The sequence below is a fragment of the Haemaphysalis longicornis genome, unplaced genomic scaffold (genome assembly GCF_048455015.1).
Source record: "Haemaphysalis longicornis isolate Haplotype H1 unplaced genomic scaffold, Haemaphysalis longicornis Haplotype H1 scaffold_12, whole genome shotgun sequence".
Lineage (NCBI taxonomy): Eukaryota > Metazoa > Arthropoda > Arachnida > Ixodida > Ixodidae > Haemaphysalis > Haemaphysalis longicornis.
This window is the reverse complement of record NW_027526225.1, coordinates 917,937-944,876: the sequence shown is the minus strand read 5'-3', so window position 1 is coordinate 944,876 and position 26,940 is coordinate 917,937. Positions and strand designations below refer to the sequence as shown.

General features: G+C 50.5%; 1 protein-coding gene across 1 annotated transcript in view; it reads left to right on the top strand.

The window, feature by feature from the left end:
• Gpp (DOT1 like histone lysine methyltransferase grappa) overlaps positions 1-26,940 on the top strand; it is a gene marked incomplete in the record, with an annotated part of 66,841 nt that overhangs the window by 26,496 nt on the left and 13,405 nt on the right. The window contains 8 exon segments of the mRNA XM_077692707.1: positions 2,820-2,861; positions 5,960-6,233; positions 6,833-7,060; positions 8,673-9,004; positions 10,263-10,406; positions 13,505-13,525; positions 13,616-13,888; positions 18,131-19,566. Coding sequence (XP_077548833.1) covers positions 2,820-2,861; positions 5,960-6,233; positions 6,833-7,060; positions 8,673-9,004; positions 10,263-10,406; positions 13,505-13,525; positions 13,616-13,888; positions 18,131-19,566 — 2,750 coding nt within the window.

Sequence of the window (26,940 nt, the reverse complement as noted above, 5' to 3'; positions counted from 1 at the left end):
TCTGGGTTTGACAGAAGCGGTTCTTCGGCTAGGTGCGCGTATACTAGTACAGGCAAAAGTAAACTTTGCTTTTGCTCGGCTTGCATTCCTGGATAGAAATGAATTTTTTTTTACCGGCTTCAAGCATAATTCGAGTTGGTTAATTTCTAAAAACAGGCCGCCCCGCAACCAAGTTGTCACGTTTGAAGCAGTTTTTCTCTAATGTTTTGCTTCGTGCGGAATATGTGTTCTGTTTGGGTGCATTTAAAAATAGGAGCCGTTAATTAAGCACCGGAATTTTTATTTTGAGCAAACATTGTTTTCTTGCGTATTTTCGTACAGGTTTGGACTTCGTAAGCGTAGAAAAAATTAATTAGGTCGATAGGCAATTAAAATTTTTCTTTCGAGCAGAAAAATAAAAAAATTATTGTTTTCCTAAAAGCTACGACACCCTGAGCCTACAAACAAAAGATACAGCTGGTTATTTATTTATTTATTTATTTTTACATACCGTAGCCCAAGAGGGCTATCGCATGAGTGGGGTAGTGGTACAGTGCACAAGATAAAAACAAGGTAAGCTCACAAACAGTGTAATGCAATAATATTCAAGGACTCTCAAGTTTGTACACAAATTCATCATCAAAGGAGAGAGAGCGTGTTCAGCGGGGGGAGAGAATTCCGTTTTTCTATTGTATGGGGAAATATACTGTACTTGAAAATATTAGTGCGGGCAAAATAGGGGGTTAACGTTGAGGGGAGGGCAACTACGCGTAGTTGACGGTTCAGCGAGGATGACGTAATGATTGTCAGAAAGGCGACAGTGCGAGTTGATAACACAATAAAGAAACTTCAATGATTCAGGCCAGGCTAAGTAAGTATGTAACTATTTACAGATTTATGGACATTTTTACAAACGAGGATTTCAGTTTCCTTACCTGCCCCGTTGCCATACGTCGCGTCCACTGGAGCTTCTAGTTTTTCATGGCGTCCAGCTCCGCTAAAAAGCATAAATTGTGATGTCTATTGCAAGGGGCGTCCTTTTGAAGAGCTCTCGCCCAGAAAAGTAGCAGTTTTGGTTTTGTTCTCGGGACACTAGAGGATATTTTGTGTGGTGTCGTCGGGTTGCGAGAGATTTCAAAGCACTTCCTCTGTCGTTTCTCTTCTCGTCCACATTTATGTGGGCCAGTTTCTTCCAATTTAAACACTTGTGTGTACAGACAAATCCTTGTTGCCCAATCGCCGCCACCTTGGTTCGCAAAAAAATAAACGGCCTCGAGTTAGAAATACTGTTTTGGCCGATATCAGCCTCGGGCTTCGGAGGAGTTGGTGGAACAACTTAGATCTGAGGAAAAGCACTTAGATCTGAGGAAAAGCACATACAGTGACGGGCTGAAGCTCGCTGAATTCGATTGACATTTTTTGGAGGAGTATTTGGGCCTATTTTCTAAAAGACAGTTTTGTGTCGCAAAGTCCCATGCGTCGTCGTAGTTCTCCTATATAGCGAGCTCGTTGCAGCAGAGACAGGGAGAGAGAGAATGTTGTCTGCTAGCCTAATAGCATCGGTGTTGCTGTCAAACTTTCACGACGTGGCGAGGCATTGCGCTGACCTCCTTTTGATCTACACGCCTTGGGATAATCTGCCTGGGACTCCTGTCGGGGTAGGCACTCTTAAAAGGCTTTGCACAGGAGCGATGCAAACACCTGGTCGGAGGATTCCCAGCTGTGGTGGTGAGTACCTAGGACCGGTGACTGTCGTGCAAAGCAGTTGCTGCAGCGTCAACGCGGTGGAATTGGAGAGTGAAGCGCTGCTGGTCGCGAGTGCAAACCTAACAGGGGGATAGAAGTTCTTCATTCAAAGTGCAACAGCGGTTTCGATAGTTAGATAGAAGTTAGGATAGAAGTTAGGGTTAGGTGTAATGCCTAGGGACAGGAAACGAGCCTCCTGGATGAGAGGACGAACTCGAGTAGATGTGTTAAAATAAAGAAAAAGAAATGGACTTGGGCAGGCCATGTAGCGAGTCGAGCTGACAACCGGTTTACAATTAGGATGACAGAGGGTATGCCACGAGATGGGTCTAGACGAAGGCGAAGATAACTCGATGAAGGGATGAAGTAAAGAAATTTGTGGGTGAACACTGGATTCGAACAGCGTAGGACGGGAGAGGTTGGAGGTCAATGGGGAGAGGCGGTGGACCTGAGGAGGCTGATGATGATGACAATGAGAGCTTAGGATTTATACGACCATGTGCTAGCAGTGCGCTAGTCTGCACCTACTGCACACGTAATTCCTGTAGGTTGTTTTTTTTTTTTTTTTTTCTCTCTCTCTCTCTCTTTTGAACACCGAAATCATTTGTCACATTTTGTATTCATCTCAGCACAGGTAGCAAAAACAAAATGTGGGCCGACAGAAAATAATTGAAAAAAAAAAAAAAAACGTTTTTTTTGGGCTGCGCACAATTACGAAAAAATTCAGCACAAAAAAATTGTATTATGTTTTCAAAAAAGAAGGGAAAAAAAATGTAGAGCCTTTCCAACTTGCTGTGAGCATTGCGTGTCTCGAGGCGAAGGCAAGGCACAGTGACAGCGCTGTGGCTGGCGTCGACCACGGTGCCGAGGTGAGGAGGAGGAGGAGGTGATGACGGGATCTGGCCTTGGAGGAGGAGGAGGAGGAGACGTTTGATGATGGTGTGACGGTGGTTGGCGCAGCAGCACAGTGACCGCTGTCTCGTGTGTGTGTCTTGCGTTTCGTACACGAGGTGAGTGGACATGATGGGAGCGGCGTGCCTTAACGGAGGATTCTCTTTTTTTTTTCTCTCTCTCTCTTTGGACGACTTTTTCAGCTTGAGCAGTATTTTCAGCGCCTCAAGAATCCTAAGCTGAGGGTGAGGACCTTTTGCAATCTTTTAGTAAACGTTTTTTCAACCTGCTGCCTAGTGCCGTTAGATTGTCTTTTTTTTGTTCGCTTTTTTTGTTTTTGTCGCGGAATTGGCCGAAAGTTGCATTGGAATGACTGAACCTTCTTTGCCCTGTCTAGTGCCGTTATATTCTGTTTTTGTTTCGTTTCTTCTTGTTGGGGAATTGGCAGAAGGTTATCTTGGCATGTCTGTGTAGTGGCGTACGTCTTCTAGAAAGACATATATACCAAAAGGGACACGAGGCCATTTTTTTTTTATTTGTTGTTGGAGGGTGTTATTTCCAGCATTATCGCTTGCAAGTGAATGGAGAGCAGCCGGTGTAGAGAGAAAAAAAAAATGTTTTGTGTTGGTTTCAAAATTTGGAAGAAATCTTTGTTTTTCTTTGTTTTTGAATGTTATGTCGGCTCCTTCACAGCCAGGCAGGTTACAACAGCCAGGACTTGCTACGCAGATTCTCGTGCTTTTTCTTGGAGAAGCCAGAGGCGATAAAATAAAAAAAAAGAGAAAAAGAGATACCAGTTGGTTTTGCACGTTGCGGGAACTACTGGTCGAATAGGCACGCTGCGCGAGTAACCCTCCCTGGCTTTGCTTGTCACACACAACCTGTGCTGAGATGAGTTGCGTTATCTCATTGCTGGCATTTTGGAGGAGGGAACTGGCGTGAGTTTATTTTGTCAGGGTGATGTGTTTAACGAGCACGAGCTTTGAGCTTGCGGGGGGTGGGGGGGGTGGAAGCGTGAGCTGATGTGTAGTGCAAGGCAGCAAGTAGTGATTTCAGTCATCTCCGAGAAAAGGAAACAAGTTGGCTATCAAGGTTGTTACCCGAGTGGCTCTAAGGGCTTTTCAGCCAATTGCTTTAAAAGTTGTAAGTTGTTGTTTAAGCCAGACAATGTCAAGTCTCGTAGAGTCTACAAAAGTACGCTTGTGACAAACACAGCAATGACCATTGGTAGGACAGGGTGAAAAAAAAAAAAGTTTTTTTGCATTTTGTAGCGCGCATATTATTCAGGGTTGCGCGTAAAAACAAAACAAAAAATGCTTGAGGCACCGTCACCCTCTTCTGTGCACGTAACGAAAAAAATTGTCGAGAATTTGTTGTGAATTTTGTGTGAACAGCAGCACTGAAGCAAACTGAACTGTGGATGGTCGCATGAAGCGATGGTTGCGTCGTTGTCATTCAAAAATGCCCCCTTCGCAACGCTCGGTGCGAAAAATGTGGTACTAGGAGGGGGCAGCTATACTTCTACATTCCTGCACCATACCCTACACCCTATACTATACCAGATACTACCAGCGAACTTAGCTTTGTGATATGGCTGGTCAGTCTTGTCACCACAAGCTCTCGAGGTATCGAAATACCCTCAACCGTGGCCAACTCACTTTTTTCCCTACCTTAGTGCCAGGTTTTTTTCGTTGTCTTACTCTGGCCGCTGGTGTAAGAAATATAACTCCTCAAACAAGTTCCTGTGCGGCTACCGCAGTGAAAACACAACTGACCTGGAAAGTCACTTTATAGGCGAGAAATCGCCATGGGCAGGGAAAAATACGAGAGCAAAGTCATTTGCAGTTCTTAGTGTGTTTGTGACAAGCGGGCTTTTAAGTGCACTGTAGAGGTCAACTTTGTTGAGGAGTGAGTGCAGCAAAATAATTAAAATGCACCAATTAGCACCCGGAGGAAGTAGTTGTGCTAGGAGAGCGTTGAGTAATGCAGTGAACATGGGTGTCACTGGTCACTTGAGTTGCCTAACATAAATTAACGGCGTGTCACAAAACTGAATTGCACATATGTAGATGTAATTTTCTTGAATATATATGTTATGTATTACATGGAGTTTTGTTAGCCCTTGGGGGAAAAAAATGGCATTTTGTAATTATTTCTCCAAAATGAGAGGTTTAGGCATGGACACTTGCATGTTTGAAAAGAAAAAAAGTATACCATGAAGTTTTAGTGGTTAGAAGTTGCTTCGAAAGTTTATGGTTATGCTTCATGGCAGTGTTTTTTGGTGTCGAGAAAGACTTTACGAGGGGGAGTGGAGGTCTTGGTTGCATCTCTTGTTTTACTTATTTTGCATATTTCATGTAGACGATATCAGAGATGTTTGCTTGACGGGACTTTTGAAGTGTAAAAGCAACTTAACCTATGTCGGTGGATTAATAACTGTGAGTACAGACCACTTGTGGCAGAGCATGCCAAAAGCATTGTGACAGGTACCGCCACCTATACGTTTACCTGCACTGCAGGAAGTGAAATCAGAGTAGTGCTGCAAGTATTTACGTTGTCTCACTGCAGGCAATAAGTTTTGCTTCAGTTTCAATTTCACTGAAACGTTTCACCTTGTAGAATAGGCACATGGGGGGCAGTGCAAGAGCCTACCGGACCCACTCACAACCTTGGCGTATATGTACGATAGCACCGTCATGTTACTGCAATTGGCACTGCTGTCGTAAACTGCTTGCCGAATTTTCTGCGTCCTCTCAGGCAGCTGTAGCTCATAGCAATGGTGTGATGGCTGCCCAGACCGGAGGCACTATTCTCAGCTTTGGTTGGACGCTGCCGCAACAAGCTGGCATCAAAAAAGAAAAGAAAAAAACTTTTCTAATATGTATGGAACCTTTATGACGAAAGTGAATGCAATCAAAACTGGCTTTCAGGGAGATGGTGACGATTGCGCAAAGTTTAGAATGGAGTCCCGCGCTCACCTTGTGCGCTTTGTGCCGTGCCTTTGACATTACATAGTGCATAGGGCTGTGTAAGCAAGTCTGTTCGTTTTTTTTTTTTTAAGGCTTGTTCGCCATGCACTATATTGGTTGGTATTGGTTTTCTTTTTTTCTTCGAGCTTTGCCAAGAATACACTCGTTCTCAGTTCTCGAGAACATTGAAGCTGATTCGATGTAGCTGTTGTTGATAGCACTGATTTCTCGGGCTACACAAAAGGGCCTGCATACCTGTGCTATCAGAGTGTAGCACAGTCAATACGTTGAGTGATTCAGAGGAATGCTAGAAAACTGTCTGCGTGCGCCCTGTTGTTGGGAGCGGATTCCCTGACCGCCGCCCCCCGTCACAGGACGACGACACGTCGAGCAACTCGTCGCGGGGCCGCCGCAGCAACGGCCACGTGAGCGTGGGCAACGGCGGCCGTAGCTCGGCCAACGGCAGCCTGTGCAACGGGAGCTTCAGCCACGACTCATCGTCCAACGACTCGCGCACCGACGACTGCCTGGTGCTGGGGCCGACGACGCGCCGCGCCTGGTCCGACTGGTGCAACAACAAGGGCCCCCCGCCGGGCTCCAAGCAGGGCTCCCTGCACAGCAGCGGCCACGAGAGCAACGACGAGAACGGTGAGGGGGGCTCGGACGGGGTCCCTGCTTCTGGACGGACCCAGATGGTCTGCTCCTCTGAAGTTTAGCTGCTCGAAATGTTGTGCTTCGACGAAACGGGGAATGCACAGCGGCGTGGATCATGGTATTGCGGTGTGCGTTAGCGAAGAGGCTTGAATGGGTTGTGAGTTAAAGGTCACTGCATGCAGAAAGGTTTGGCACAGAATTTCTTGTGGCAGCTGCCAAAGAGCGATGTACCGTGCCATTTTCATCAACCTAAACCTCGTGCTAGGTAAAGAGGCAAAAACCGCTGACTTCAGCCGACACGAGGTGTGAGAGGATCGTCTGCTCAGTGCACAAACCCACAGCGCAGCCCGGTAGTAGAAAGCCGCAATTGGCTGCAGCCTCAAGGTACACTTGGCCGCTTTTGGCCATCCGATACCTAGCTAGGGTAGGTTGTTTGGTGAAGAGCTGCTGTCGAGAAAGGCTTTATCTTGATGCCAGGCGTCGTTTGCGTCTTCTTTACCGGTTTTTCGCTGCAGGTAGGCTGGCTTTGTGCCGAGTTGAAGTGTTCCTTATGACTAGAGTTTCTAAGTCTATGCTTGGTGGCACCCTCGCAGAGCCCGTCAAGCGGCGTCCCAAGGCGCCCCGGCGGACACCGCGGCGGCAGAAGCAGCGAATGCTTGACCTGGGGGAGACGTCGAGCGCGCCAAGTGAGACGCGCAAGGGACCAGGCCGGCCGAAGAAATCGCCCCAGCGGAACAATCGGCGCGTGGGGCGCAAGCCCATGAAGTTCAGCGGCCTGGATCTCCTGCACGCCCAGACGGTGCTCAGCACCTCCAGTGCTGGTGAGGCCGCTTTTCTAGATGCTGCAGTAGGGGCAGTACATGGCAGTGTTCATAGAGCAATCTTGTACCTTAAGCAATACAGTCGCTCCTCGATGTAATGAATCACAGAATTTTTTTTAGCTTCAAGTGTATGCACACGATGTATTTTTGCCCTCTGTGTAATGAAGTCCCGTTGGCTGAAATTTCAATGTAACGAAGTTTCATGGACAACTAGGCATGAAATTTTTGTTGAAGTAGTTTTTGGGAGACGCAAGTGCCAAAACGGGGTCTCAATTAAACGCAAACGGCGACACAGGCTGCCGAATGCCGCGGATGCAGTGAGCCAAGGAGTCCATGAGCGAGCTCCTTGCCTACAAACTGCGTATTGGGCCGCCACATGCCGCCGCTTTGCCCTTTGTTCGAGTTTGCTCATGCTTGTTGGGTTCTATCGTTCCAGCAAGTGCTCGGCAATGCATTTTGGGGTCTTTATGAGGCTTGCGTGCGCGTTCTTTTCATGCCCACGTCCGCGATTGCGTGTCGGTGGTGGCTTGTTCCTCGGCCAGAAAGCGACTCGCCGCGGGTAGTGGGAGGAGCCTGACGATTGACTTTCACCAATGGGGAGGTGCGCACCGTATGGCAGGAACCTCGAAGTGCTTGGGGATGCCGGCTCGCCTCGGCAGAGGCGATTAGGCTTACCACCGTGGAGGATATTTGATGGGTGCTTTTTTAAGCGCTGCGTATGACATTTTGCAGTGAAAATTTCGCCCACATTATCGGCATTCTTGCCATATGGACAACTTCGTTTCACCCTCGTGTTGTGTTTCAGCGAGCGTTTAGAAGCGGTCACTGGAGCTACCCGCATTGTGCGAATGGTCTCTGCGGCTGCATGAGCGCGCCTGTGGCTTGTGAGGCGCATTTTTGCGTGCAGAAAACGCCCCATGCGGTTCACGCTGATGCCTGCATAGAAAATTAAGCTCCGGCAGAAAGTGTACCAGCCGTGTATGCGTGCCATGTTTTCGTTTGCAAGAACTGCTTCATGTGGTTAACACTTCCTTTTAACCGTGAATTTCAGTGTAGGGGAATTTCAATGTAACGAAGTAAATTATGAATTTCACCGACATCGATACATCGAGGTTTGACTGCGCAACAATGAAAACTGCGCAAAAGATTAGGACATGAGGGAAAATTTGATAGACGTGGTGTGGACCTGTGCCACGTGTGACGCTGGGCCAGTTAGGCCTAACATTGAGCTTTAACATTGATTCGAGTGACGTGCCAAGCAGCTCCAAACTCGAGCTGCAGGTACAGGTTCGTGTTGTTAGATCTCAAAGTAGAACATCAGGTCTTTTGTCAAGCTTGGGAGTAATACGAGACGGGGGATTACAAAAACACGTGGGACAGATACAGGCGCTGTGTGTCCTGTCTGTGTCCTTTTCTGATCCTGTGTCGCTTTTTACATGTGCTGTTGCGATTTTTCATGACCATACCATACATAACATGTACCATAGTCTTGCTAACAAATTTGAAGGTCTTGTGTTTCGAGGGCGCTGGCTTTTTCACTGAATGGGTCCCCCGACACTGTCTCATCGAAATTTTTCGTCCTCCCTCGCCCGTCTTTCCCCCCCTTGTGCAGCGGCCATGCACACGGAGCCCGCGCCGGGCTGCGTGGACCAGAAGCTGGGAGGCCTGGCTCCCGAGGAAGGGTCGAGCGAGCTGCCGCCGGGTTTCCTCGAGGTGACCATCAAGACGGAGACGCCGCTCACGACGGCGGACACATCGCTCGACGGGCCCGCCCCGCAACAGCAGCTGCCCGTGGTGCCGCCGCGACCTCTGACGCCACTGGCCGAACCACCCGAGCTGAAGGCTATGCTGAACGAGTTCCGGGCACAGTACATGGCCATGCTGAACCACATGCGCACTGAGCAGTACCGGCAGCAGGTCAAGGAGCACATTGCCAAGGAGAGGGTGAGTGCCTCTCCTCCTCCCCTCTCGTGCACACTCCTACCCGCAGTGCGGGCTCGGTGTTTAAGGCGTTGTGCTGCTTGGCGTGAGGACGCAGTTTCGACCCCCTGCTGCAGTTCCTGCATGCTTTTCAGACGGAGGCAAAAAGGGAAAACACCCTCCGTGTGTCGGTAGTTCGGTGCTTGTCAAAGATCCCCAGGGGGTCAGAATTATTCCAGAGCCCCCCACTACGGCATGCTTCATAGCCCAGGGGTAGCTTCAGCGCATTAGGCCTAACAATCGCTTCGTCGGAGTGGTATACCACATGAGCTATTACCGTTCTTGACTTGTACCTAAGTATAGATGGTATTCACTGAAAAGTTTAGTGGTCAATTTCTTCGCTTGGCATCACTGGAAACGGCCATGTCTCTGCCTCCTTGGCACAGACATGGCATGGCTCGTGTCATTGTGCCTGCACCTCGCTGAAAGAAAAAAACACCGGCGTGCATCGTCTGCCCCGTTTCAACCCAATTCTCAGCATTGGTGTCAACAGAGATGTTAATAATCGCACTCACATTGAGGTCGAGGCATCACTTTGCATTCGGTGGGGGACAGTTTGGAACATCAAACCCATGTCGCGTGTGTGTGCCAACGCCAGTGAATACAACCTATAGCGTGCTATTCATCGATGGCTGAGATGCTGTTACTATATTCCTATGGTGCGGGGAATCCTTGGACTGTCCACAGTGAGTCCAAGACTGTAAATTGACTGGCCCCAACTAGTACAAAGTGAGAGGGAAGTAGGGTGCAGTGGATGCTCAGTAGCCTGTAACGAGCTAATGCATACGATGAAGTGGTAGTTCTCTGTTGTAGGCTGTCGGCAGTCGTTATAATGAAGCTGGCTGTAGCAGTACTCCTGTTAATCATACAGTTTAGGGGAAGAGGGAGTAAGTTTTTGTGCACGGCACTTGTGCGTCCGCTACTGTGATTTGGCAGCTTTGTTGGCCTCGTAACCGAGTGAACGATGGAAACACCGAAGAGAGAGGGAAAACGCCGGAGGAAAGTGTAGGGGGAGGGCGGCATGCCGAGGTCGTGCCACAGAAGCCCAGCATGCGCTGTGTGATGATGCACATACCGTCATGGACAAATGACACAGGAACACGACAATATGAACAAAACACACAAAATTGAGAAGTGCGGTTCGTGGAGGCGAGAAGGCGAAACGCCAACTACCCCGGTTGAAGTGAAGCGTGGTTGACCTTTGACCCCTTGGCCTTTGCAGGAGCGCAACGTGAGGCTGGTGTCGAAGGCCGCGAGCCTCGAGCGCCAAATCAAGAACCTCATTGATGACAGCGTGGTCTTGCTCAAGGCACGCATGAGCGAGCTGGGGGTGCAAAGCCACACGCCTGCCGACCTCATGAACAAGGTACTGCCGCTTTTTGATCAAGCGGAAGTTGTCTTAGTGGACCGATGGCGTCCTGTCGGAAAACTAACGCGTTTCCCGATAACCCGGTTGGTTGACCGAAAAGCTCCGATAAGATCTCTGGACACACGCTGCGTGCGTGGAGCTAGGCTTCCGTTCTGTCAAAACGGTCACTTTAAATTGCGACAAGGAACGGTTCTAGATAAGACGCATCGATCATGAACAAGGAGTACAGTAGCATATCTTTCTTTCATAAATCACAAGTCAGTACACGTTTAGATCGTTTGTTGTAGATGCATTTTTACTGTGCCAAAAATATACGCATGGGGAATCCGGTCTTCGTTTGCGATTTGGGTCTTTGAAGGTTTCATGATCAATTGGACGCACTTTCAGCGAAGGCCGGACGTGTTTCTAGCTTTTGTTCTTCTCTCAACTTTCTTTAGGAAGAGAGGGTAAGTTTTGCTCATTCTGTGCAGCTTGGTATTTGACTACAATGTTTAGCGCTGCACCTTGCTGATGTGATTCCTGTGTTATCATCATTGTATTCTGTTCTGTGGAGCTCTTTGTATTTGTAAAATTGCATTTTTAATGTGTTTAACACCCCCTTCCCCCCATGTAATGCCCGCTGGGGCTTTTAGTGTACCTAAATAAATAAATACGCAGTTTTAGCATATCGTTACCGTGTTTACGTTACCGTTTACCGCGTTACCGGAAGCCGCTGGCGACGGTGAGGCCTGTGCCGGTAAGTTACCGTTCGGGGTAATTCTCGCGCTGCGCAGTCGACTCCCGCAAACAAGGTAAACGGTAACGTAAACACGGTAACACTATGCTAAAACTCTAATGAAAATAAAACGAGGTATACTCTTTCCCCTCGCTTTTGTTTTGCCAGTACAGCTGGGCGCCTATTCCGTGTAGGTTGATCGTTGATTGGCCAGCATTCTTTGCTGGCCACTCTGCAAAAATTGCACTCCACAAAAATTGGTTGTCTCTCCCTTTAAAGGGACCCTGCAAGCTTTGTTCAACTTTCTTTGAAATCTTAAATGCTTGGAGAACATAGCAGAGGTGAGACAGCTGCGCATATTGCGCAGATTTGATACAAATTTGTTTTCCTGCGCCAGGCTGCTCCAAAAGCTTGAAAATTGGTAAAATTGCGCCAAACTGCTCCCAAACACTCTGAGAGCCAACGATTTTAATGCTCCCATCAGTTTCAGTGGGGAAAAATGCTTACTGACCACATAATTTTCCATTACCCCCAGATGATGCTGTTTGTAAAAATTAATTGACTGATCATTCAATAAAAAACTCGCATAAAACGGTACCCGAAATAGTTTTTTTCGGAAGACACAATGTCGGGTTGCACATGTTATATTCTGTATGTTTTTAAAGCTTTCCCATCGAAAATCATTGCAAAGTCCTGTATAAAAATACTAATGTTTACTGAGGCGACAAAACTTGTTCAAGTTAAGGACAAAACGGCAATTTTCTGAGCGCCGTATCTCCGGAACGACAATACGGGGCGCCGCCATCTTGGTATGGTGAGGATCGGAAAACATGGCCAGCGGGCGAAGCAGTTGCTCGTAGTTCAGGCTAGATCATTCTAGTTCAGGCAGACCGCTCTCCGCAGATTTCTACTGTGCTTTTGGTTATGGGGGTGGCTAGGTTTAGATTTAGTTTGATCTGTTACGGGAAGTTGCGCCACTCGACAGGTGGAGTTCATAGAAAACAACGCGGTGCCCGCGAATTCACCGTGTTTCGTGTGAGGCGCGGTTCGCGCTTGAAGTGAAATTTCTGACTCATTGCGTTGTTATAAAACGTGGAGTTATTGCTGCCTTTGACAGCGAGCTTGCAAGCGGCGTGAATGGGACGGTCGACACTTCAAAAGGGGTGGCACAGGCTACATCGCCGCAAAATGTTCAAGCAATGTCCGATAGCGGGACGGGCTATTATTGCACGCTAGTAATAATGGTTCATCAATCTGAAGTGAAATTTAATGCCAAAAGAGATATGGATAAACATATCAACGTTACTCAAATTACGATCGATCGTAGTGAACGTGCACCTTAGTGTTTGATATGGGAAAGCTGGTGGGGTGCGACGACTGTCACCTCGCTTTGCGCAACTTTTGCCGTGGCTCTACACTTGTGCTTAATTAAAGCCAAGTCTGGGATTACAAAAATAATAATTTAGGCATTCCCATGATAATAAAAATGCCTTACGATTGCTTAGTTTTTCAACTTGATATTTTCAACGGAGCTCCATGTTATCTATATATACATAGGGCCTAAGAATTTAAAAATTGTTTGTAAAAGGTAGTGCATTTGGTACCTCGTGATATTCTGGTAGAAAAACTTTATTAAGAGGCTGTTTCAGTGTTATATACATTCAAAACCGATTAAAAAGTGCTCTTTCCCCCCGAGTTGCCAAAAATTTGATTTTTTGGGCACCTAAGGTGACATAAAAAATATCGTTAACTGCTCCAAACCAAGGTTCTTCTGCTCCAAAATCGGGAGTTTGCTGCTCCAAAAACTGCTCCCAAACTTGATTCAGCTGTCTCACCCCTGACATAGTCAACCAGCGCATCCAGCACTTAGATTAGGGAGTCGCAATGCAAGTCAGCCAAAAATTGCGGCTCTATGCCTATCAGATAACTTGGAAACTGGCTGAAAGGATTTCCTCTCTTTCCTGGTCTTGGCGTCCCTCGACTGCCGGAATCGCATCATTACAGCGGTGTAGCGGCTACTGGCTGGCTTCCCTTTCAGTTGCAGCAATGAACGCATCCAATAGCCACTTTAGAAAAGAAATGGCACCAAAGCAGAGCAGAAACGGGAGACATATCTGCTGCGACGGGCAAAGCACGCAGTGCCACTCTGTGGTGGCGATAACTTTATAGCCTTCGCAGTGCTTCCAGGTGCGAAGGAAAGAGTGAAAGCGTTTTACCGGAAGTGTTGTCGAGCCTTTTTAATGAAGAGCAGCACTGTGTGTAGTAGTTTCACTTGCATCCCCCTCCCCAACGTGTGCCAGTGCTTTCCCCTCTGTCCCTGCCGGACGTGGAATTGAGCCCCAGCCCGTTGCTTGCCCCTTCCCCGTTACGCTCTTTCCAGTCCTTCCATTTGACCGTGAAGGTGCGAAGCGAGGGGGCCGAAGGCGGCCAGCAGCACCGCTGGCGCAACCACCACCACAGCGGCGGCTTGTGCCCCCCTTTGTGTGTGCAGGCGAAGGAGATTATGATGCGCCACAGGGAGCTGCAGGTGCGGGCGGCCACCCTCGAGCGGGAGGTGGTCCACCTGGAAGAGCAGCAGGCCGAGATGCTGGCCGCCGCCTCGGCCAACCGGCCCCCCGCCACACAGGCCCCACCACAGCCACCGCCGGCCCACCCGCACCACCACCCCGGGACCACCACCGCACAGGTGGCCCCACCGCCTGCGCACCAGCAGGGGGCGGCGCTGACTGTGGACGCGCTCAACGGCTTCTTCCTGCCCACCGACGTGAGTGGTCGGAGGCCGAACAAGCGACATTCTTCACACTTTCAGCGTCGGCTTCGGGCTTTGCTGTTTTAATTCGTTTTTAATTCGTCCTTCTTTGGCAGTGGGCGAGTTGATTATCGGTCATATTGAAGTGTGTAGGAGCGCTTCTTGACACAGTCTTAAGACGAACGAGAAGTACAAGCATAGATTTGAGCTCCACCTCGTCTGTTCTTGTTTGTCCCGTCCGTCTTGCATCTTTGGTGTCAAACAGCACTCCTACACACTTCAGTACCATTCTTTTTCATCAATATTCGTGAACAAATTTCTTACTGCTACTCTCTCTCTCTCTCTCTCTCTCTCTCTCTCTCTCTCTCTCTCTCTCTCTCTCTCTCTCTCTCTCTCTCTCTCTCTCTCTCTCTCTCTCTCTCTCTCTCTCTCTCCTCCCTCCCTCCCTCCCTCCCACTCTGCTCCATCTTTCTCTCCCCCGCTTCCCACTACGGCTATCTTCAGTTCCACTTAGTTGAGGCAGCCATGGCTAGGGTTAGCGGCTGTTGATTGAGAAGATTGTTGCGTTAAGGGGGGACGCGGCTTTCAACTTCGGAAAAATGACCAAAACATCGTTTTTTTGAAACCCGCATATTCGGCTTCTATGTTTCCTATTCTGTGCGTCTGCAAAGTTTTTACGCTGAAAAGCGTCGCAAAGTGGCATAAAAAAATACTTTTGTCAGGCGCGGTGACAAACTATCAGCGCAAAAGGGCGAAAAAACGGCAATTTTCGGAGCGCTCTATCTCCGCAACGGTGCCACCGGGCGCGGCCATTTTGATATGGTTAGATCGGCCGAGCGATCGTTTTTCCGGTTCCGCTCGTCTCTTTTATCTTCGTTCATTCACAAACGCACAAACGGCAGAAAAGAAACGACGCACAAACGAAGCTAGAAATAGATGCTGAAGCGCTATTGGTCCTCCGGTCGGGGCGACCCTCCTGATTGGATGTCGCGGGCGCAACGCAAGATGGCGGCCGCCTGAGCTGCGTAGCGAGCGGATTGAGTTCATTTTCGCCGCTTCGCTCGGCCGAGTTTCTGTTCAATCTGTGGTATTCAAAACGGACGTTATCGCGATGGGAATGCCAGATATAACGAGCCAGATTACGGGAAGTTGTGTGGCTCGAAAGGCGGAGGTCATCGAACGCTTCGTGGTGCGCGTGACTCTACCGTCGCCAGACCCCGGAGGGTGACGCGGTGTGCGCGCTTGCGATAGCGGTTCGTGAAGTGAACTTTTAGTCGGATTTGCGATGTTTACACGCTTAGTTATTGCTGTGTTTTGACTGTGGGCTCGCTAGCCTTGAGAAAGAAACGGTCGACGCGTCAAACGCTGCGGCGCGCACGGCATAGCCGACGCGCATTGGAGCATCACATGACTGGGCAACCGGTTACGATTGAACGCCAGTAGTTGTAATTAATGCCTGCGACGTTAGTTTTAATCTTAAAAGCGACCTGACCAGCCATATCAGGCATAATCAAAGCTCGATATGTCGCGGTAAGCGTGCGCTGCGATGCGCGCGAGCCATATCGCCTTTCTTGCGCAATGTTTCCCGTGCACTTGTAATTTTCATGCAAACAGGTTTGAGTTAGTAATATAGGAATAAAAATATGCTCTCTGCGTTAAAAATGTACGTTACTGTGGCAGCATTTAACAGTGACTTTTTTAGGGAAATTATTGATACCATTGCTCAGGGCATACTGGCTGTGCTGCGAGAAATATTGGATGCCTTGAATGTCAAAAGTAGTAAAAAAAATATGCTGTTGCATTGATGTTGGGAGTTATGCAGAATACTCTACCAAGCTTCAAAGTAGCTCATTTTCAACCTTGTGGTATGCAAACTTTTGGCAATGAACACCTGCACTATGAGTACTAAGTTGGTGTGCCAGGCAAGATAAAACATGAAAAAAAAAGCCAAAAATGTTCAAATTTAAGTTAAAAAATGCTTAACTTGTTGCCATGGTGACAACACTGCAAAAGGAGGTTGTCCAGTGCGATACAGCCAACCAACTAACCTACTTTGCATTGAAAGCCCATTGAAACCCATCTCCCCTCCGTTTGGTTTGCAAAGGGGGGTATGACTCTTCACGGAGGAGCTGAAAATGATGTTTTCTGGAAAGAGAAAGGCTGAAAAGGCACTCCAATTTCAAGGCAAGGCCTTCCAGAAGCCCCATGTTCAAAAGGACATGAAAGGCTACAACCGTGACGACTTTTGATATGTGAAACCTATGTTGCAACTTCGGAAGCCGTTTTCTCAAAACAGTTTTTTTTGCCACCTGTGTCGCTTGTCCCAGGGATTTCTTCGTGACTGCTGGGTCTATTTTGATTCCGTTTCTTGCATTACATTCCTTGATGAACTGTTCAGGTCGTGACACTTTTAGTTTTCCAGATTTGTTTTTTGTGATTTTTTTATTCAAATAATCGTTCACAGTTGACATGCCTGTTGCACATTAACCTCTAAAAAAATGAAAACTAAAAAACATTGTGTTGTAAAAAAAAAATTCTAAAACTGTCACGACCTCGTCCATTCATTTGGGAATGCAAAGCACTTCGAACAAGTTTTCTATCGTGTTTTATAAGCCGCTCAAGCTCGGTACAAGCGGAACAGAAAGAAAATTTCATACATAAAAAAGTTATCAAAATATTAACTTCAAATTTTTCTGGTGTTATCACAGAAGCATTTCCAGTTGCTGTGCCAATTTTCATCAAAATCCACAAAGAAATAAAAAAGTTGATTTTGAAAGCCACGTCCCCCCTTAACCTGTCTTAATGGACTCTGGCTCGGTTTTGGTGGCGAGGATTCCAAGCACCTAAAAACAGACATCGCTCACAGATAGACCAACGTGGGCAGATAATTTCGGGTTCATACAAGTAATGGAGGCCCATCGACTGTGCCCCGTGACTTCGTTCTCCTGTTTTGCCTTGTAGGCCTCAGCTTGTAGTCAATAGCATGTTTGCCTTGTAGTCAATAGCATGTTTGGCTTAAGCATAATTAGCTGGCTAAAGAACTAAAGAATAGGGATGGGCGAATATAGATTTTGAGGTTCGAAGCGAATTCGAAGCGAATAGTGATTTGGTCGAATAATTTCGAATCGAATAGTTCGAATAGTACACATTGCAAATCACAAAGACAAATGAGCAACTTGTGACCTGACTAATGTATACATTTTTTTCTAATAATTAGAACTCACGTAGGCACAGCATTGTGTAAAACTATTACCAGTTGAACATTTATTGAAAAATCTTACACACAGCTTTCCTTTGCTGTATTCACAAGTTTTCATGAAGAAATGCCTGTTGTGCCACATGCTCTAGGTGCAGCAGTTTCCGCCGGCTGCTCATTCACAAGTTTAAGCGCCGCCTAGAAACTCGCAGAGTTAAGCGCCGCCTAGAAGCTCCGCTAAAAAAAGAAGTATTGTAGCCACTAGTATCCTCGGCCGTAGCCAAGCAAAGCGCAAGTGGCTGGCCGCCATTTTGAATAGGCTCGCTTAGTGCGGCGTACTGCCGCGCTGTGCGAGCCTATTCAAAATGGCGGCATGCCGATTCAAAATGGCGGCATGCCTATTCAAAATGGCGGCCTGTACAAGTCTGCTGGCTTGGTGCCGCTATGTTCGGAGCGGTGTCGTTTCAGTGCCGCCTTTTTTTTTAAACTTAAGTGTGCTGGCGGCCGAGAGCTTCGTCGAACCTCTAGGCAAGGCAGCAACTCGGCAGTGCCGGCACTGATAATAGAAATGTCCGCGTCGGTGGGTCTTGAGCCAAGCCTGGGGTAACTCTCGGAAAGCTTGACCGAAAAGCTTGGCTTTTAGCTGGCTATTCGGGAGCATCGAATAATTCGAAAATATCGAATACCTGCATTCGGATCGAAGCGAATAACGAATAGAGAGCTATTCGATCGAATATTCGACAATACCGAATATTCGCCCATCCCTACTAAAGAACCACCTGTGCAATTTCTCTAGTGTGGAATGCAGCGATAGGTGGCTGCAGGATATTGCGAGCAAATCTCCCGCTCATCACTAGTGCCTTGAGCAGCAACACGGGGGCAACCCACGCCAGTGCTGCAAATGGACTTCCGCTTACTTGTACTTCCATTCGTACTTGAGAGAGAGAGAGAGAGAGAGAGAGAGAGAGAGAGAGAGAGAGAGAGAGAGACGTTCATTGCCCAGTGAGAGTCCTTTCCAAGTGCGTCACACTCACTGCTGCGCGTGTGCCCGTCCTGTGCAGGAGCTGAGCCAATTCTCGCACGAGCACATCCTGCGCGAGATCACCAGCACGCTGTCCCAGCGGCGAAAGCTCCACAGCAAGGTGCAGAAGCTGGAAGGGGAAGTACACGCCCTGGAGCGCACGCTGGTCTCGCCTCGGAGGCCGCCTGCGCTAGCCTCGCCTTTCACCACCGTGCAGCAGCAGCAGCAGCAGCAGCAGCAGGCGTCGTCGCCTGCCTCGCTTGCAGGACCCGTCCCCGACATTGTCTCCTCCGAACCCTCACCACAGCCGGACGACGTCAAACCGACAGAGCAAGCACGCCCCACGACTCCGCCGCCACCAAAACTCGGGCCGCAGGCGTTGCCGGTTAGTACACCCACCTGGCCTGCGACGCCGTCAAAGGCGGCTCTGCGGGAAACGCTGCCCGCCACTGCCGAATCTCCGAGCCCAGTCTCGGATCGTGGCCAACCCGAGAGTGTTCTACCCAGTGGTACGTCTAGTGCTTCCCAGAAGGAGAAGAGCCCCAGGGAGAAAAGTGCCGCCAGCAGTGTGCCCCCTAAGGTGGCACCGGCGATTTCAACGAGGGAGGAAGCCCCTCCCGATAGGTCGTCGCGGCCCCCCGTCATTCGGAGTAGCGGCAAAGACATTGTCGACGCCAGCTGCTTCTCGATGGCCTACGTTCCAGTGAGCAGTGCCACCGGGCGTATGCCGGGCCCGAACCACACGGAAGCCACGCCACCGATGGCGTCGTCAGCGGCAGCAGCGAAGACTACGACGACGGACACGCCGCTCGTGAGCAGGGAAAAGTCCCCGACCAAACAGCCGAGCTGCCACAGTACTCCGCCACCGTTGCCACTGCGGGCTGTCGCAACGGCAGCTTCGCCGGACCGCTGCTCTGTCCCGGACGAACAGTTGCCTCCGACGCCAAAGACCCCCGTGGAAGACGTGCCGCCCGCGGGCGGCAGCAGCAGCAGCCACCTGTCGTCACGCAAGAGCAGCTCGCCGTCCAAGTCCAAGCACAGGAAGTCGCCCCGGAAGCGGGAAGCGAGCCCTCCCCCTCCACCACCACCTCCGCCGCCGCCGCCGCCGCCGCCCCTGCCCAAGTCGCCCTCTCCACCACCTCCACAGCAGGTCAAGAAGAAGTCCGAGAGCGAGGAGGCGGCCCCGCCGGCGACGGTGCCGAAACCGTCCAACGGGCTCATCTTGAACCTGGGCAGCCTTCTGGCTTCGCGGAACGGCTACAGCCCCAAGCGGGAAGACAGGGCATCGCGGAAGCTCAAGCGGAAACACTCGCCTCACAAGCTGCGCAGCAGCGCGGACGCGGCGGCGGCGGCCGAGGCGAGCAGGGTTCCTCCACTGGGACTGGGTGACAAGACCGTCTGCATACGCATGAAGTCCGAGACGGGGGTGGACGTCGAAGGTGAGTGCTATGAAGCCCCGCTCATCTGCACGGCGCAGCAGCACTGGGCTTGGTGGTCGGGTGCGGTGGCGTAGCACGTTGTCTGTGGGGGACTTGGTGGCGGAGGAGAAGGTGCTTGTTCTCTCCCAGCGTTTAAATAATTGGTGCACAAAGCTATGGTTTGGTGTGAGCTGAGAGTAGTTTTACTTCAGAATTGGACAGAAGGGACATTTTGTGCAGCCTGCTTCTCTTTTCTTTGTCTGGCCTTGCTTGCCTGCTAACGGTGCGCCTAGTGTGGCACTGGCCGCGGGCAAGTACACGGTGCTTCCGCTCTATTACTTTGCTCGACTGTCTTTGTCATGCTTGTTTGAAGTGGCATTTTTAATCTACCTGCCGACAGTTTCTAGGCACCCTACTGCAGCCTGTATTCTAGTTTAGACATGGCTTCAGCATGAGCAGTGCTGAAATGTTTAGTGAAGATAAGAGCATGTGGGGGGTCACTGGGTGCAGATGTTGCCTGCTTTGAGGGCCCTGTTTTTGTGGTGGTGTGCTGCCTGATTGCTATCGAATGCAACCTGATGCCTTCAACTGCTCAAGCACTGCACCGACTCCCTTCCTCCAGTACTCGTACAAATAAACTGGTTTTCATGGAACCCGTGCTCCCTTACTGTTTGCTTTTGTTCATCGTTCGCTTGCCACTTACTTTTATGACTATGCTTCCACTGTGAAAGCTTTGTGTGTGGGTGTGTGTTGGGCCCATTCAAGTCGCAGATGTGAATGCAGAGCCCATAGTACCTCAACGCTGTGACGTTTCAATGTGTGCGATAAGCCTATGTAGCTGTGGGAGTGCTTGGAAGTAACCTTCAATAAAGAGCAGTTTGAGGTGCCTTCTGTTACCAGATTATTGAAAGTGTGCCTGCATGAACTCGGGGTTCCGCATGGCTAATAAATGGTGGGAATGTTTTTCTTAATGGGGACCTAAGTTGGCACCCTGCTTAGCAGTACTGTCTGCAATCACGTGGTCTTGAAATTGTAATTGCTGTGTATGTTTGTGCTGCATAGCTTCCAAAAGAAGAGCTTTTTGTGTGTGTGCAAGGTGCAGATTGCACTGCATGGAAGCTCTTTTTTTTTGCACTGCACATTTTTGTTTTTGTACTCGTCTCGTTGGGGTCATTTCATATGCTTTGTGTGGCACTAGTTATGCGGAACCGTCATCCTCTCTCAGGCAGGTTGGGGCAATTTTTGTTGCCAAGGGATGTTCAGAAAGCTTTAGCCACTTTAATATTCCTTTGTTGCCATCCAGCAGAGTTTGTATATAAGAAAAAGAAATTGAATTAAATTCGTTGAAACCCTTCTCTCGGTACGGGTGTGCAGAGGGACGTGATGGGTGTGAGCTGCCTCGACTGTCCCATTTGTACTTGTCGTGGCTATCTGTCTGACTGTGTGCCCTTGTCGCTTCTTTCTTCCTCTTACCTTCCCCTGCTGCCTTGCACTTGTTCGGTTGCTCTCTGGCTTTGGGTGTTGGCTTTACTTTTACCACCATTTCCGACCTTGCTGTTGACCTCCCTGTCTCACCCTGTGCCTCTGCCCGCTTGTCGCTGCCTCCTGCCTCCCCGTCCACTTGCTCCTGTTTTTGCCATCCCTCCTGCATTCCCTCCGTCTTGCCCCCCCCCCCCCCCCCCCCCACAGAGAAGTTCACCATCAAGGCTGAGGCGCTGGCCCGGAGGCCCGAGGGCTCTTCGCACGGCCGCCACCACTGGCAGGCGCGCGTGAGCAGCGGCTTCGACAAGCTGGTCGCGCTGGCCTCATCCAACCAGCCCGAGCCGACGGCGGCCACCGTGCGCAAGGACCCTGCCGCCGGCCCAGCCTCCTCGTCGTCTTCCTCATCGTCATCCTCATCATCGGAGCACTGCGAGGCCCCCCGGCAGGCGCCCCTGCAGCAGCAGCCGCACAAGAAGTGGGTGGTGGATAGGGTTCACCGGAAGGAGCGCGGAGGGGAGAGTGGCACGCAGCTCGAGAGCCTGTCCATCAAGATCAAGGCGGTCAACGCAGGCCCCCCCTCGCCAACCCGCAAGAGGCACCGGAGCCCTCCTGCGCTCTCTTCTGGCTCCTCCAAGAAGGGGAGCGGGGTGGGGGCGGGGCGCTCTCCGCTGCCCAAGAGGCGGGGCCCGCGCACTCCGCCGGACACGCCCCCGCGGACTCCATCTGCCTCCCCCGAGCGGCCTGCCACGCCCCGCACGCCCCTGTCGCCCGCCCCGCTCCCCCCGCACTGCCGCGGTGGCGTTGACGAGCCCCCGCACAGCCCCATCAGCAGCGTGGACAGCCCCTTCAGCCGGCGGAGTCGCTCGACGAGCCCGCTGCCCGGCAGCCCCGTCGAGGACGACGACGAGCTCGCGGACGCCGACCGTGCCACGCCGCGCAGTGGCACCTCCAGCATCGACGAGCCGCGGCCCCCACTGGACAACACAGTCTACAACAAGCTCGGCCTGGGCACGCGCGACATCTCGCTCACCTCCGCCGACCAGCCGCACCAGCAGGTGGCGCCAGTGGGGCTCGCGGGCAAGGACAGCCTCTGGGACTGGGCCAAGGAGCCCGCTGTGTCGCTCCGCTCAGAGTCGGCCTCCTACTCGTCGGTGCCGTACAGCAGTGCCGCTACCGTGGATTCGCCAGTACGACCCCAGGCGCCCCTGATGCTTGTCACCTCGTCGAGCCTGGCCCCACCTCCGATGCCTCCCCCGCTGACCCCGCAGATGGCAGCCCCACCACCCCCACCCCCGCCCCCGCCGCACTGCTCCCTGCCACCTCCGCTCGTGCCCAACGTGTCGGTGCCGCCCCCGTTCAACATGCCCCCACCGCCACCCCCGCCCCGCGGCACACCCGTGTACAACCCCTCGCAGCTGGTGCTGCCGGACACCTCGATCCCGCCCCCGTTCCTCGGCCCCTCCCCCCTGGCCCCGCCCCCGTGTAACTTTGCCGTGCCCCCGCCCAACCTCCTGGCCACACCCCCCACGGGCCACCCCACGCAGCACACTGCGGGGGCAGAGTCCTCCCAGCACAGGCCTCGCCCCCACCTGGCCCCGCCCCCTTACGCCACGGGGCCGTACGCGATGCCCCCCATGGAGTCGGCCCAGCGAGTGTCCCACTATGCCGCCCCACACCCGCCGGGGCTGCCGTCCCACAAGATGCCCCATCCCGGTGAGGAGGCGGCCCCCCCCGCAGACTGAGCCACGGCTCTCTCTCTCTCTAAGCACTGCGCGTGGCCACGGAGGGCTTGCACCAGGAGCGCTTGTACGAAATTGGCCGAAGTCGTATTTCTGGGACACCAGATGTAGTGTTTTGTCTGCACTATGAGGTGCAGTGTTAAGGTTTTGCTCTGTCCTTGTAAATGTGCTGAGAGATGAACTAAAGGCCGTTTGCAGTCACTTTGCGTAGCGGATGTTTAAAGAGCTATTGAGTTTTTCGCTGCTATTGCTCTCACACTGGCATCCTCCGGAGGGATCCAACGTCTACATTGGGCTGGCATAGTGCAAAATCTTAGATGCAGTGTTGCTTGAAACTACTTGAAAAAGCAAAGTAAAAGTGAAGGCTATTTGAGAGTGCTTGGACGACAAATAACCAACTGGTGTGGTAGTGTCCAAGCAGCTCTGTTGCTACTCGCAACGTGATTTTTTGTTAAGGGTGAGTTAGCCAAAGCCTGGTCCACTCTTTGCTTTTGTGCAATGCAGCCTTTTTAGAGTCCGTAACAGCATCATCCTCACTGAATTCAGCTAGCTTGTGGAAATGTAACTTTTTGTCTTTTCTGCCAAAGGAAATGTGTGGCGCACTTTTGGCGAGACTCTTTTTGTGTCGTTAATCATTGCACCTATGCAAGCTATAATTATGGAGGAGGGTAAAATTTGCATTTTTTTTTCAGTCTTTCTTTGCACTGAAGATATTTTCTTTGATGCACTGGAACAGAGCTTGAGTTGGTCATTTTTCGGTAACGGTTGAGATGGCCAAGGCACACGGCTGAAGAGTAAAGACATTTCACAGTTTGCAAACGTTGTTTCAACCCACCCCTTGTTCCTATAATTATCGCTGCGTAGAAAAAGGGTGGTTTCATTTTGACTTCTGGAACCAAGGCACACTTCGGGCAGCTTTAACACGGGACGCATTTTGACATCTTTAGCATCTGTGGAAAAAAAAAGAAAAACTGAGAAAAAAAAGGGGATTTGCAGTCGTGGGTGTCTATTTTGCGCAAAAGGCTTGCCAGAACCTCGGTGCTCTGCGGAGACCGAGTTAAAGCGGTGGACGCGCCAAAAGTCGTCCCTTCGGTTGAGCTGTGTGGCTGACGGCGCGGCGCGCGTTTTTCGCTTTTTTCACCCAGTGCACGCTCAACACTACCTGACTTGACGTCGGCACCGCCGGGGCTCAACCCGAAAGCGGAAACGACGAGATTCTCACCACCACCGCCACACTGCCATGGCGCCCGGCGGCAACGACGACGACGATGACGACGACGCGACGAGCGCACCCCTGGCGGAACACAGTTTGGTCGATGCCTGATATGCTGTGCCGCTTGGTGCGCGTGTGTGCGTGCTCGGACGAGCCTCGAATCACGGTTTTCCTGTTTTGTTGTTGTCGTAGTTGAATATTGTTTTCTTCCTTTGTGTTGAGGTGACGAACCGGCGGTTTGGGGTGACAGAACCGGGGAAGAAGCGTTTTGCACGCGTCTCGGGCTGTGGTGTCGCAAGAGGCGTTTCTCTGCGTTCTTCTCTTTCGTTTTCTTCTGTTCGACGGGGGAGGGGAATGCGTCCCCTGCTTTGCCACTGCTTGCAAGCCGTTGGAAGATCGGAAGAAAAAATTGCTATCAAAAGCGGCGTTTTCTTGAGGGAATGTGACAGAGTTGTGACGAAAGTGACAATTGCGGAAGTGACAGAGTCCTGGACATGGGTATTGCCCATCTTCGCGAATGCAAGCTACCTAGCTGCCAACTTTTGTTCTGTAACGGCATCCTATATTTGTTTTTTGGTGCGAAGTGCAGTAGCTACGAGGGATGAAAAATGAAAAACCTTGCCTGAGTAGAAAAGTTTCACGGGAATTAGGTTTATACTAATCGCTGCATGCTGAAAACATTGTTGTCCGTCTTGTTTTCCGATGGTTGTCTCCTTGTTAAATGTTAAAAGGGGCACTGGCTTGAAAAGTGTGCGTGGTGTCCTTTAGACTTTTTGTTTTTTTCTCTCTTTTCCGGGCATGTTTGCCGCATCGTTGGACGAAGAAAATGCAAAGCGAGAGGCGGGCACCAAAGCTTTTCTTTCCCTTCAAATTGAGTTCCTTGAATGCCTAGCTGCTTAACATGTCCATCGTAAACCGCAGAAATTGTCTCTTTGTTAACGCATTACTTTGTGGCGAACATAAGTTCTGTCAGATTTCCAAAGCCCCAAACTGCGTTGCTTGCGCATTATTTCGATTTTGAGACCTGTTTGTTAGGACATCGCTGTCAGTAGAAATTTTTCTACAATCTTTTTTTCTTTCCTCGCGGTACTTCAACCGGCTTGCAACACTTACGTCGTGTTTCTTGTTTGTTGTAATTTATTGAACTTTGTCCAGTTAGTCCTCCCCTCCCACACTTTTTTTCCCCCCGCAAATTCCCCTCCCCCAACCAAAGCATACCACCCGAGCCTTGCGTCATTGGAGCTCACGGAGGGTTAAAAAAGAACACTGCCACCAAATCGTTTCCATACAAAACTAGTCAGCGGAAGTGAGTGTAGCATTCTCCACTTTGTTCGGTCCGTGTTATTTTGTTCCTTTTCTTGCGTCTCCGTTTCCGCCGCGCCACCTGTATCCCGCAGCGTGTTGGCGTAACATACAATGACGCAAGGAAGTGTGTCCTTGCCTTGTCTCACTGCTGTTTTTTAAAGAAGGAAGCGGACGGCAAACGTAGGAAACCTTGCGAAATTGTCTGTAGTAAACCTTTTTTTTTTTTTTTCGTTTTCCTTTTTTCTTTGCTTCGACTGTGAGTATTCGTGTGTTAGTGAATCATTGCAAATGAATCTTTCTCTTTCACATTGCATAACGACCTCTTCGAAAGAAAACTGGCCACAGCAACGCAAGAGAGGCTTGGCCACAACCTGCACCATCGGAGAAAAGAGGCGTGCTGACCAGATGACAGCGCGCTCAGGCGTTTTTTTTTTTTTTTTTTTTCTAAAACCAAGAAGCGTTGGCCAGCTGCTTCCTTCGCTGCACATTTTGTATCTGAAACTGTGTGTCTTGTTGTCACCGTTTCGCGTCTGGTCCCTTCGTGCGTGAGTGTCGTCCATCGTCTCTCTTCTCGCTGTCGGCAGGCTAGCTTGCCCGTCCCGTGCCTATTTATTTGTCCAATCCCCCTTGGTTGCTTTCCTGCGTGCGGCTTGGCCGACAGCTCCATTTCATAAGCAAAAGCAATCACTGCCAGAGTTTGCATGTGTCTGTGTGTGTAAATGTTGTTGCACCCGCTGCCCCAGTCTCTACATCTTTGGTTCTGCATTCTCGAGCGTCGAACGCTAGGGACCTTGTCGCAGAGAGGTCTTCTCTTTCCCGCCGGGTTTCCGAAGCTACATGCTTTAGCATGGCTGCGTGTTTGCGAAGCGACTGTCAAGTGCCCTTTGGAATGATTTTGCGTTGAGTTTGTCCTTTCGTTCTCACCCAACTCTACCTCGCTCGAATGCGGGGCGAGGCCTCTTCTTTTATTTTGCGCTCTTTTCCGCCCGTGTAAGAGTTTTTGTGGCGTGCTTGCGCTGGAATTCAATCCCGGGAAAGGCCTTTTTTCGCTCGGCGTGCTTCAGTCGCGCGCGCACGTGTCGTTGACTACGGCTGTGTCTGATTGTGAGAAATTGTGTGTGAATCGTTGCATCTGCAGAGGGAGTTCCTTGCCGGTCGAGTTTTCGTTCTCGTGGCGTTTGGTTCCTTTTCTTTCGTTGTTGTTGGCGGCCCCGCGGCCGAGTGTGGGGCGACGATGACGGGGCCATCAGAGAGTGAACACTGCCACTGTTTGCGTAGCTCGTAATGTTTTTTTCGGTGCCACAATTTTGTAACTTCCGTTTTTCTCGCGCGCAGGCGTGTGTGATTTAACGCCTGGCCGTCATTTCGGGAGTAGGGAGTGAGAGCGAGATTTTGCCCTTGTTAACGGGATGCAACTGTTGGTCCTGCACCGATTACCGAGAAATGCGACCGACTGAAGAATGCTGCTTGTTTTGTTTTTGTCGATGCAGGCAGCCCTATTTTTGAACATTTTTTTTTTCCAATTTTTGATCACCCCGTTTGTTTGTCTTGCACGAGCGCCTGTTTTCCCTCTCTCCTTCGAGTGTGTATAGCTGCTGCATGTTGGGGACTGGTTTTTCTCAGGATTGTTGGTTCGGTGATGGCACGGGTGAAATGGCACGGTATGTTGTACATAGCATCCTTCAGCGCAGCG